The sequence below is a fragment of the Hydra viridissima genome, unplaced genomic scaffold (genome assembly GCF_058129835.1).
Source record: "Hydra viridissima isolate aposymbiotic clone 2 unplaced genomic scaffold, HvirCarnegie_v1 scaffold_7, whole genome shotgun sequence".
In the NCBI taxonomy this organism is placed as follows: Eukaryota; Metazoa; Cnidaria; class Hydrozoa; order Anthoathecata; family Hydridae; genus Hydra; species Hydra viridissima.
The window spans coordinates 4,642,708-4,656,246 of record NW_028324306.1 but is presented as its reverse complement, the minus strand read 5'-3'; the positions used below and the strand labels follow the sequence as shown (position 1 = coordinate 4,656,246).

General features: G+C 32.0%; 1 protein-coding gene across 2 annotated transcripts; it reads right to left on the bottom strand.

Annotated features, from left to right (window-relative positions):
• Positions 1-3,525: 3,525 nt before the first annotated feature.
• LOC149885734 (uncharacterized) lies at positions 3,526-12,887 on the bottom strand. 2 transcript variants are annotated; one of them, XM_090093433.1, is made up of 7 exons: positions 12,769-12,887; positions 5,633-5,889; positions 5,327-5,396; positions 4,831-4,883; positions 4,366-4,500; positions 4,020-4,160; positions 3,526-3,923 (listed from the first exon to the last, which is right to left on the bottom strand). In XM_090093433.1, the coding sequence occupies exons 2-7, from the start codon at positions 5,685-5,687 to the stop codon at positions 3,715-3,717; spliced, it is 663 nt and encodes a 220-aa protein (XP_089949559.1). In that variant the 5' UTR covers positions 5,688-5,889; positions 12,769-12,887; the 3' UTR covers positions 3,526-3,714. The 2 variants fall into 2 exon arrangements, with proteins under 2 accessions (XP_089949559.1, XP_089949558.1); XM_090093432.1 differs by having other exon boundaries at positions 12,714-12,852.
• Between the last annotated feature and the right edge of the window lie 652 nt (positions 12,888-13,539).

The following is a 13,539-nucleotide window of genomic DNA, read 5'->3' as shown; positions in this document are numbered from 1 at the left end:
GCCTCCTCCTGGTAAGCTATGGGGTTTTAGTTAACAGATCTGATTCTTCACAAAGTATTTACTAAAATGAGTTTGATTAAATAAAATATGTTTGATTGAAATTTAAAAAATTAAATACACTAACAAATCTGTAAATTGAGTTGCCATTAATATTCAATAAAAGGTTTTTTAATTTTTTAATTCAACAATACGCATATTTACGTTTTACACTGTTGAGTACATTAGGATTGTTGAGTTTTTACAAAAGGATTTCTCAATATGGAATTTAAATCAAGTATTAAGTTATCGTTTTAAGCTTTGCATGCGCTGTAGAGACAAGATACAAAACATCTTGTCTGACACTTGATTGTAAATCATTTTTAATCTGCTTATATTTTGATAGTTTTGTATTTCAAATTATTTTTTCTGACTGAGTCTGGAAAAGCAAATATATAAAGGATTGCACAAGTTTCCTTGTCTCTTGCACTTTTTGGACAGCAGAGAATTTGTAAATCACAAAGAGGATGGACTTAAAGAAAAGGCTTAGAACTAAGTGTAAACAATGTGAAGAATTTAGTCCAATTTCCTGTGGACAAAGTTCTTCTGCTTACTCTCCAAATAAAAATGGGCTTGATAAAGCAATATGTCAAGTCAAAAACACAGTGGCACAATCTTTTAAGGAGACCTGATTAATGCTTTCTAAACTACCAGATGTTGAAAACTATTGGACCACAGGTAAAATACTTAATATAGTTTTAAATTAACGTTTAAACGTAGTATTTATAATTTCAGTAACTTGGTACGCTTACTTTATATATTGGTCTACTGGGACAAAATCACAGCAAGTATATAACGATGATATTCCTTTGTACATCAGAATTATCTATGAAGTATTGAATTTCTTGAAGTGTAAAATCTTGTGTAGTAGGAGGTTTTGTAACGTCTGGAGCAGATAGGTTAATCAACTTTTGTAACCTGTGATTGGCAATAAAATTTGTTTCAGCATTTCTTTTAAATTTATTTTACAGACAGGTCAACTTTTTTCTGTAAATATAAAATTGTGATCAATTCTGCATCATGATTGTGTTTAAAAGAATAATAAAATAATTTCTTTATGTAAGTTACTCAACTTAATAATTTAAAAAGATACGTTTGTCTAAGAGTCAGCATTGATTGAAAACTTTGATTTCGGATCTTGTTGTCCTCATCATTAAATGAGAGAATTTTTAGTCGAACAATTGCATAAAAAAGAAGACAATAAGAGTCGTGCAGCGTAGATAATGTCTTTATTTCAAACCATGCTGGAGCATAAACCTGAACAATAAAGTAGACTAGCTTTTTTAAAGACTGGTTTGGTTCATTCTCTCTTGTATGAAAAAAGCGAATGCGAATAGTTAGCGTCAACAACCTTGCATGGTTGAGTAGGCCAATTTTACAAGCAGCTCATTTATCAGCAACTTCAACAGACCCTATTCCTTTGCAATACTCAAATAAAAGTCTTTGATCACTTCTAAGGTCTTTTAGTTCTTCTTCTGGAATATACCCATCAACTATTGGATTTGTGACATGTTCAAACAAAGCTTTGTGTGAATATTAACAAGACTAATTATTACCAGTATTAAAAAGAAGAACTACCTTAATACTTTTAACACTGTTAAGTTCTTGTAAAACACTGAACGTTTCTTTTTCAAGTAATAAACCATTTGTGCCGATGAAAGGGATGGTTCTATGAGTCAAATAGGTTCCAGTAGATAGATTTTTTGAACAATTTCCCTTCAGGTGAGTTTATTATGCTAGAAGTTCGAGTGGTCTGATCAAGTTTGCTATCCACATTCAACTTCCTCCTGAAAGAAATTGCAGCATGCAAAATAGACTATCTATTTGAATCATATTTTATGTATCTAAACTAAAAAAGTAAAAACCGCAACTATTGCATTGCGTAATAAAAAGTTATTAAAATGTTCTTTTGTTTTCGGAATAATTTTTAACAGAGTTTAATTAGTTAAGACTTCACTAAATTTTCAGTTTTATCTTAAGGTAAAGTTTTAAATTGGAAACATTTGTAAAGTAAAAATATGTTGTTTTTTTTTTGTTTTAAACTGTCTAAACCGCATGCATCTCGTTTTATTGTTCCAAAGAACGAGTTGGTACAACCGAATGATATTTTTACTTTTAGATAGAATCTTATCATATTAGCTCGTCTTTTTTCAGATGAAAATGTTTTAGTTAACTAGTGTGTGTGTTTATATAATCAGCTTATATCTGTTTGCATGATATTGTTGGGAGAAAATTCAACATGAGTTTGATTAGAGAAACTCGGTCACAAACAAGGATTTAATTAAAAAATTAAAAAGAATTAATAATTAGAACGAACCTTTTATTTGAGAGAGTATTTGTTGCTCATTGAATATTTTGGAAAAAAAGATATATGGATAAATAATTAAAGTTAAATCTTTTAGGTTTTTAATCATAACATGTCATCATAACATGTAATCATAATATGTAAGAACTTTGACAGCATGTAGAATTTATAACAAGTTGAGAGAAATACGTTTTGTCACAAGACAATTTTGAAAATACAGGTAATGTAAAGTTGTTGTCGGAAATAACGCAGTTAGCAGGTTGTTACAAGAGATCAACTCAATCGGTAAATATACATATAAGGTTACTTTAGCAACTAATTTCCAAAACTAATTCACTTTAACAAATTTAGAAAGGTTTTTTTTCATTTATACGACTCTAAAATAAAACTTTTAAACTCGAATATAAATATTCGAATTTATTTTTTTTTTTAATGTTGTAAGAATTAAACTATAACAACTCCCTTTTGACATTCAACTTAAAATAGTTTCCAATCCTTTTTCTTTAGCTCTCTTTTAATTGCTAAAGGTCCTATTAAAAAACCATGAGCACGCAGTTGTTTCTTTTACTTAAAAATCAACTTAGCCTCTTAAAAATGCGCTAATGCTAACATATCGAGGTTATATCAAGTACTAATCCAAGTTTATAAGGTACTAGAAAAAATTTTATTGTACGTTAAGGGTAAAGGAAGTTGGAAATCTGAAAAAAGAATTAATTTTTTGTAAAAAAAACAATCTGAACATTTTAAAATAAGCTACACTTGTCTTAGCCACCTGAAATCTTCAGGGCTTTAGAGATATAAAGGATAAACAATAAGTTAAAAAAGACAAAAAAGAAAACAATCAATTAAAGATTGTACCTTTAAGTAATCAAAAGAAGTTTAGAGGAAAAGTTAAAATATATTTTAACATCTAAAAGTACAATTTAGATGTTTAAATCACAAGCATCTTGCTTTCAACTTAAAACAAAATTTAATTACCGAAGCCTATAACAGTGTAAAAGAAACCAAAAATATAGTTGGTTCAGCCTAAACCATCCCAACTTATTAGACGTGTTACTGAAAAGTAAGTGCTTTATACCAAACCGACCAGCGCGTTGGACAACCACTGAGTGAATTGTTAAGGGTTGGTACTGTAACATTTTTTATTATAAAAAGTTGAAACTTAATTCAAACTGAAATTCATAACCACTAAAAATTATATTTATTTTAAATATTGTAGTCTAACATAAGAGATTACAGTCAAATTACACGTATTGTTAATTTTTTCTCAATTTTTTTTACATGGATCTAAATTAGCTTTTGCTCAACAGATGTTCTAAATATTTACAAGGCTTCTGTCCATTTATATGCAAACTTCCGCAAGTGATGTACTGTTACAATCTCTTTTTACGAACCTCTTCGATAAAAGCCCAAAACGGCCGACTGAACAAATTGCGGCGATTTTTGAAGGATAGCTCTTGATAACTGTTGTTCTTTGACACTTTTAAAAGAGGTTGATAATTGCCTTGATTTGCATTGACGCTTCTTTCATCGATGTTCACAATTGCGTTATCATTTTCTCCGGCATCAGCGTATTTTGAGGCTGTAGGAAAAAAAATTGTCAAGTATTTATGCAAAATGTTAATAATTTTTGATAATTGCTTACGCGAAAAGTTCTACTGGAAAAAACAATACTTACTGTTCCATGTTAGCTGTTGAAAATCATTTATTTCTTGATAATTACTAAGGTTTTCCATACCTTTTTTTTTTTTAGGATTGAAGTCGTCTATAAGTTCGTAATCGTTCAAAACTATTTTTTTCTCAGTTAAATCTTGAGATTCTATAAAAATGGCAATAAAAGATTATACAAAAAAATTAAAATTTATAAGAAACTTTAAAACATATCTTTGATAATTGGTGCTGATTTTCAAGGATTGATACGGCGGTAGATTGATCCCAGATATTTTTGGATTGCAGCTTTAGATTTCACACTAAAAAACAGTTTTTATTCATAAAAAAAAAAGTAAATAGATAAAATAACTTACCAACTTTAGTTACTTGTTCACAATTATTTTCCACAGTTTCAACATATAATGGATTCTTGGAACATAAATCGACAGTTGGTTTGTTTTCCGTATTGTTTTTAGGTGCTTCATTTACTTCAATGTTACCTTGAAAGCCTTAAAATGAAAGGAAAAAATACCTTTCACTAATAAGAAACATTTTTACAAAAAGAAAAACCATTATCAGAAAAAATAACTGTTCCAGAAAAAATTAGATATGTGGGGCAGAAAGGGTTCTGGGAAAGACTATAAGAAATAAAAGGAAGAAACCCAGCCGACATAAGACGTCTTTAAGACGTCTTTAAGTGATCTTTAAGTTGTCTAGACGTCTCAAAAACGTCTTAAAGACGTCTTATGTTGGGTGGGAAGGGATTGGTTTTTAAAAGGTGGAATTCTTAACTCTCTAATTAAAAACGAAAAAAAGTTGTATAAAAAATAGCAGCTTACGATTGTCATTTTCATTCATCCTATGTTGGAACTTCTTGATTTGATAGCAGTTTCTAAAATGGAATTGTAACAAGTAATTTAAAAAACATAAATTGAAACAAAGAGAGGATAAACGTATACTTTAATTGTTTTATAAATAAACTTATCAAAACTATGAAATCACACACTTTCAAAAGAAATGAAATTAGCACTCAAGCACATAGTGAGAAATGCGTTCAAACAATTTTAAACCTGTTACCAATGAGAGAAACTGAGAGAAATTATTAAATTAGAATAAAAAATAAGTATTGCGCTGTCTTTTTGGAAAAGAGGTACTCAAAAAAATAATGGTGAATTAGGTGATGTTTTGTTACGTTGATTTTTTTATTTCCTATTTTCATGATTTTTAAATAAAACACCGAAAATTTCTGCAATTGTAAATACGCGATTAAAATTATTTGAACAAATTTAAAAACATTCACTGAATTAAATTATTTTAATAAAAGTAAAAAGTCACCTAATGACCTGGTATAGACATAAAACGGCAAGGATTATAAAAGTTAAACTCAATGCTTTGAACAACATTTCTAAAAATATATATTTTACTCATTATCATTATGATGATGATGATGATGATAATGATGATGATGATGATGATGATGATGATGATGATGATGATGATCATCATCATCATCATCATCATCATCATCATCATCATCATCATCATTATCATCATCATCATCATCATCATCATCATCATCATCATCGCCATTATCGCCATCATAGAATGAAAGAAAACGCTATTACAAAACCGCTTCCTTACCTTTTTTAACTAACTCATTTTCAAATGTTGAAGCTGAGGAACTTTGCCCAGACATTGTATAAGAAATATTTTCTTCAGGATATTTATCAGACGTTTTATGAGACACCAGAACAAAAAGAGAAGAACTGAACTACTCTACGGCAATCTTGATGATATAGGTGAACGAAAAATACCACCTGTCCAGTTTTTTGCTACTTTTATCAGTTCTTGATTTCTACCTGGTGTATAAACCACGCCCTGTGCTGAGTTTCATCTGACTATATTGAATATAAAGAATAATGATGAGACCTTAAAAATGGTCTCATAAAACTTGTATTTGTAATAACTTGTAACCGCTGGTAATGCAATTTTTTACTAATTGTAGTGTCGAGAAGCGTATTTTTAAAAGGAAACAATTTGGTTGCAAACAAATCAAATTATATGATTTTGCTGATAAGTCAGCTTTTAAACAAAAAGTTGATTTTTGATAATGGATTAAAAAAAAATGCGTTAAAAATAGGCGCAACAGCTTAAAACAAAATTGGTATTTAAAATAGTTCGAATCAAATAATGCTTCTAAGTAGACACTAGAGAATTTGTGTTTTTACTTAGAGGCATTAGTTGATTTCACCAAGCATAAATCTATTTCAATAAATAAAAAATCAATTCCAAAAACCAATTTTTTTTTATTATCATCTTGGTGCGACAAAGCAATTGCCATAATCTTTTCATAAGAACCTTAGAGTTCCTGTTTATTCCTTAGAAATTACTTTCATTACTATAAACTACAGGTCTGCATACATAAGTGTAGGAGAACCTATTTTGTACCTTTAACAGCCTTTCAATTCAAGTCATTAGAGTAGGGGAACCTGTTTTTATTCAAGGAGTTTTTTGTCTAAACGATTTAACCTATCTAAGCTATTAAAAGACTATTTTGATCTCTCATGTCCGGCCTAAATATAAATTTTTGAAAATAAATCTTTTGAGTTGTACTTTTGAATAGTTTTCCCTAATTCGACGAAGAAAAATCAGCTTTTTAAAAAAAAATGGACAGCAGATCAATCATGCTAGGTGTAAGTTGTACATCTGACCAAGATGTGTTGTTCCTTTGACCATAAAATTATGAATAGGAAAATTCGCCTGAAATGACTGTAAATCTCTATAAAAACTTCGAACGTTGTGTAAAGTTGCAGTTGCTTCCGAATTAAGTATCATTTTTGACCGAAAACAGTTCTAACCTTATTGCAGCAAATGTAGTTTTAAAAAACTGGAATAAATTGGTGAGCTTTAAGTTATGATTATTTACAATTTAAAGAATAAGTGTAGTCTGGCGAGTTGAAGATTTTGTGTTAGCTTTTTTTCAGAACCTTGATTTGTTAACAAAGAAACGATTGAGGAATTTGACGGTTTCAACTCAGAATGGAGAAAAAAATCTCAACATAACTAAACATCGAACAATTCATCAATTGGCTAAAAAAGTCAAATTGAAAAATACTCGTTTATTTGCGAAATGAGCTATGGTCCTTATTTATTAATTTTCCTGCAAATTGAATTTTCCTGTAAAAAAACTTTCCATGTTTGATTTGAAGTTAAATTATTTCCAAAACAAGAGCTCAGCATTTGCTGCTGCATTTTGCTGTTGTTAGATATTGTGTTGTTTTCGTGTGGCTTGTTTGGTCCTTTTCGTATATACATTTTTTTAAGAAATGCTACTCATTTTTTTATGCAACGCTGGCTTCTAAGTTTAGTTAATGCATTCCCATTTTCAATTTTAGTAAGAAGAACAACAACAGCCTTTAAATCAACTGCTCTAATTTTGAATTGGAAACAGATACCTTCTTCTTCATTTTAAAAAAAGATTGTACTTCAAAATTATAAATGAGCTGACTTACTGTTCTTCAGTAAGTTCAACAATTTATGCTTTTAATATAATAATTGGTGGTCTGGGAAAGATAATTAAACAACTTTTAACATAAATTCCATCTGAATTGTTTAAAAACGAGGGACTCTTCCGAAAATTATTTTCAACCGGCCGAAAATGGTTTAACCGGCCAAGCTATGTATTCTTATGGCTATACTAGTTAAGTGAAAAAAAGTTTGTCGACAAATTCGTTATTTTTCTTAAATAAAAAAAAATTTCTTTATCTATAGCTAACTCATGTGTTTTTCTGCTCCGTCCTTTACACAACACACTGCTAAAAACTGGACCGCTCATGAATAGTTTTAATATTTTCTCATTTCTTTTTAAGAGTCTCACGCTAGCTTACTTCAGTTCAAACAATTGCTTAATATTTTGCTTCACAAAAATGCCAATAATTTAATTTAGGCTCTGAATTTTATCCCATAGTGCAGCAGATTAGCATTAAAAATGACTAAAACTGTGCACAAGTGAATAATAGCATGAAATTTTCACCAAAAACTCAGAAAATTATGCTGATTATTTTATGATATGGTGGCAAATCATAGCATGGCCAGAACTGTCTTGAATCCATGATGGCAGTTACCGCCATCTTGGATTTATAAAAACTCTATTAAATTTAATCCATTTAACTAATCTTGGCAAAACTTTAAGGGATGGTAGATCATTCGAAGTATACATTGCTCACATATGCGCCAATGAGGGGCAAAGGGGCTTGGGCACGGCCCTCTTGCTTAAGAAGTACCCCCCTCCCCCTGCTTTTTTTTAAAAAGAAAAAATTTTTAATTTTTTTATTAAATATCTCTAAAAAACTTGTTACTCAATAAAAAAGTTTAAAACAGCTAAGAAGCCAAAACAACATTGTTACATATCAATCAAAAATACATTGTTACATTTCAATATCTGGTACAGTCTCCTTGACAACTGCAAAGAGCAGTACATTTTAAGCTGTTACGAACACATTTACATGGGCGTGTATTGCACAACTTGTCTTACATCCGCACTGAATTAACTCAGGACAGCATTATCAGCTTCAGGAAGCTGATAAATGCTATCCTGTTGTTTTCTTGTAGTTCCATGCACAAGCAAACTAATATACAGAGGTAATGGAGATTCTTGTGATTAAATTCGTCTACTTTTAACAACAGAAGAGTTAGATTTCTCTAATCGCTTATACTTTACACTATTAAAAGTAAGTAGCTGGCTTATAGTAAGTGCAGCAGGAGTAATAATTGGCTTGGTTTGTATATAATGCTTGGACCTTCAATGCTTGGACCTTCTAGTATCATATTAATGAGTGCAAGGAGGTTTTTTGATACTGACCTTTCCTGACACCCTGGCTGAAATGTACCTGTAAAAGGTTCAGCGGTGTCAAATATGGTTTGGCGTATAATCTGCGCAGCCCTTGACAAACACAATGCATCACGATCACAGTCATATTGACAGGTTTTAAGAAGTGCTGGACCAATGCCACAATTAAAAATAAGTAAAACATCTTGACCTTCCTGTTGTGCATGCATGTTAGGAAAATGGGCTTGTAGCCTTTCTTTCAAACGTGTGCTATGCATACGCTGAGTTGATGTATGTAGCCTATTTTCAGTTAGTCGGGACAAGCGATCAACATATAGTCTAGCTAAATCACCTAGTTTGAAGATGGGTGTAATACCATTCTCTGATCTTGTTTCTTCAATGTAAGCGATTAACTGAGCAAAAACAATACCATGTACACAGTCAACTTCATCTTCTACTTGCTGCGTTTCAGCACGCATGCGTCTATCAAAAGCAACTTGTCGCTCAACTTGGTCAATAATGTAGAATCACCCAAGGTAATAGGACACTCGCGGACTTTAATATCCAGATCCGTGGTACAGACGCTGTGCGATGAGTCTTTTGACTCACTGGTATCATAAATAAAACAAACCGGTTGTGTGTAAAGCAAATTTGATTTTCTCATATCACTTGACATTGATCGCCTTGATGAACTGTGCTCAACATTAGGTGCCTGGGCTTCATTTAATAAGGATTCACCCTCTGCAGCTAGGGATGCGCAACAAAGGCGTTTAGCTGCTTGATTGAGTTCAGTGGAATAGTAAAACATTCTGCAGGGTTTATGCCACTTAGCTTTGTTCGCAATCAAAGTACTTTCAAAGCCACTGCCATCATCTAATCGTTGAATATAAAATCCAGGCGGTTGCAAATCTGCCTGCACAAGTTGTGGTAATATTTCGGCAAGTGATTTGTAACTTGTCAAACAATCCGAACGCTTAGAATTAGCGGGGCATATCAACTTGTTTGCAGAGGTACTTTGGCAGAAAATATATTTTCCCCACCCAATCGGATTAGGGATGTCGAAAACCTCATTCTCCGTAAAAATAGGATGTGCAACAATATATCGCTTGGGCATAATATATATGTATAGAGGATATATATATATATATATATATATATATATATATATATATATATATATATATATATATATATATATATATATATACATACAGTATTGGACAAAACATTTGCAACCAAATAATGCTAATTTAGTTTCTTTATATAAAAGGGCTGCATTTTTTCAAAACAAGTGCTACTCGACAAAATGTTGACCAAGCTGTATTTCGCTACCAATATTTCGTGGCGAATCCTTTGTTGTCGATCACACCCTTGCATCTTCGAGGCATAGATTTGATCAGGTGATCACTGAAACTTTGTGGAATCGCTGCCCAGGCCTTTTGGATTTGTTCAAAGAGTTGATCCTTATTACGAACACCTTCACGATTAATTCTGCGGTTGACAATCTCCCACAGGTTCTCGATAGGGTTGAGATCCGGAGATTGAGGCGGCCAATCCATCACCAATAGGTGGTTGTCTTGGAACCACTGCTTGACTACTTTTGCAGTGTGTTTCGGATCGTTGTCTTGCTGAAAAATCCATTTTATTGGCATATTCCATTCAGCATGAGGTAACATAACATCTTTCAGGATTTTTTTATACATGAAACGGTCCATTATTCCATCGTTTCGATGTGTTGGACCTAGACCGTTAGCAGTAAAACACCCCCAGACCATTACATTGCATCCACCATGCTTCACGGTCTTATGGCAGTAACGTAAATCGAGGCGTTTTCCGGCCGGTCGACGTACACGGCAAATGCTATCGCTCCCAATGATGTTGAACTTCGATTCATCACTGAACAGGACAGTTCGCCATTTCTGTACATTCCAGTCAATATGAGATGTAGCAAACAGGAGTCTTTTCTTCTGGTTTTTTAGTGAAATCAGCGGCTTCTTTGCAGGGCGTCGAGAAAACAATCCGGCTTCAACAGCACGTCGTCTGATTGTTCGGTCCGATACAGGCAGCTCTAATTGCTTTTGTATCTCGACTGATGATATCCAGAGATCCTTCTTGACGGATCTGACGATCATAGAATCCTCTCTAGAAGTGGTGGAACGCGGTCTTTCACCTTTGTTATCTGCTGCCAACTTCCCCATAGAACCATATTCGGAATATAGTCTTGATACGGTCCATTTTTTCACGCGATATTTATCACAAGTACTTTTTTGTGACATTCTACTTACGTAATCGCCAATAATTTTCTTTCTTAGTTCCAATCCAAGACTGTCGGGAGCCATTTTTGCACTTGAAGTCATAAAAATAATAAAAACAAATAATCATGCTTCTCAAGGCTTACCGTGTTACATTTACCTTGTAATGATACAATAATGCTCTGTGGAACAAAACGTCTTGGTTAGATGTGGACTGTATTGATATAAAGAAACACTTGTTGTATTTCACTTCTGGTATTGATGTTCTTCGATAAAACACTTTGATAAAACTCACTTCGATAAACTGTTTTGATAATACTGACTGACTTCCATGTACTGGCTGAATTACATGTCGATTTACATGTCTCTTATATAGTAAAATGAACCTTTGTGAACCTGTTCTGGAAGATTCTAGATGCTTCTTTTCAATGCTTCTGGAAGCTCCTGGATGCGTCTGGATGCTTCTGAATGTTTCTGGATATTTCTGGATGCTACTGGATGCTTCCAGATGCTTCTTCTGGAAACTTCTGAATGCTTTTGGAAACTTCTGGAAACTTCTGGATACTTCATTTAATTATTAAAAAACTTCCGTGTCGTTGACACGGACCAGACTTAAGAAAATGAAACAAACGAAAAAAGTTGCACTTGTTTTGTCCGCTGCAAAATGGTACTTGTCAATGAAATTCTGACTGTGTGCTGTCACCTGTCAGCTGATTGCTCATGTCATGGCATGCTATGACTCCAGACTTCTGAACTGTTTGCTGTGGTAGTATAGTTCGTTTCGTTTTTAAGACGTAAAATTAGGAACACTTTTTAGCATTGTTCGATGTTGGTTGCAAATGTTTTGTCCAATACTGTATATATATATATATATATATATATATATATATATATATATATATATATATATATATATATATATATATATATATATATATATATATTTATGATTAGTAAAAGACTTCCTCACTCGAGAGTGCTCAATAGCCTTCTGGCAAGAGCAATTACATAGAAGATACGGCGAAGGATGACAACTTTGTTGGTACTTAAAGTTTCATACCGGCGTGCCGGCAATCATCAGCCAAAATACATAAATACATTATCATCATCCAAAATACATAAATACATTATGCATTTTGGCTGATGATTGCCGGCACGCCGGTATGAAACTTTAAGTACCAACAAAGTTGTCATCCTTCGCCGTATTTACTATATATATATATATATATATATATATATATATATATATATATATATATATATATATATATATATATATATATATATAACAATTGTGCAAAAAATGAACTTAAGCCCTTTCTTCCCGGGACCAAAGATTATTCTTTTTTTTTAACTGGACGTGCCACTATATTTTAAACAAGTTGATATCCCCCGCTAATTTATTTTTACAAATAAAAACTTTTTTATTTTGATACAAAAGTTTTTTAAATTTTGTTTATGATATCAACTTCTACTATGGAAGAAAAAACAAAAAAACTCATTTATCTCGTAATAAAAGTTTCACAAACAATTTTACTTTGCGCGCCTTCTTTATAAATGATAAAGTGAAACCTATGTCTTGAGCAGGTTTATCAAACTGACTGCTAGAAAAGCGATAAAAATTAGCTTTTTAACTACTTACCACAACAGTTAAAAAAGTATAACTTGATGAAAAAACCATAAAATTAATAAGCTACCAGAAATCGATGACTATTTTAATGTGTTAGCTTTGATCAATATCTTTTTTTTTTCCTGCCTTTAATTCTTAACGATAATAAAGCTCTTTGGTAAACTTGTCAAATGAAACATCTCGAGGGAATCAAACTTTATGAGCTATGTATACAAATATTTATACACACTGCGATATAATAATATGAAATACTTATACGGTATAAAAAAAAAGAGCCTTATGCGCCATTCACATATATGAACTTTTGGGATATGCAGATGTAGTTAATCAACCCCCCCCCCCCCCTGTAAGCATTGGACGTCCTTGACGTCCAGTAGACGTCTATGGACATCTTACACGTCCTTAGACGTCCAATGCCTACTGGGCCGCTGCTGTATTAGGATTTTTATAGACAGATATTATAAAGATTACAACAAACATTAATACACAATAATAATTATTTCATTTCTCCTCTAATTTCACAGATGGTCAGAAGTCGACAAACCTTAGCAAATTAAATGCGAAGCTTTTATTTTATATTTCATTATAAATAAAATCGGACAAACCAATTGAGTTTTTGGAAATATATTTTAAGAGAATGATAAATAATTATGTTTGCTAGTAAGGTGATACATTGTGATTTAATATCGAAGGCAATTTTTTTTTTTTTGGTTTCTTTACAAATTGAAGTTTTACGTTGTTTAACCTTCCGTCGGAGACATAGGTCTGGCTAGATCTTTTTTGACATCTAGTGTAAATTTGATTTATTAATAAGCAACTTAGTAACTTGTGATTCCAA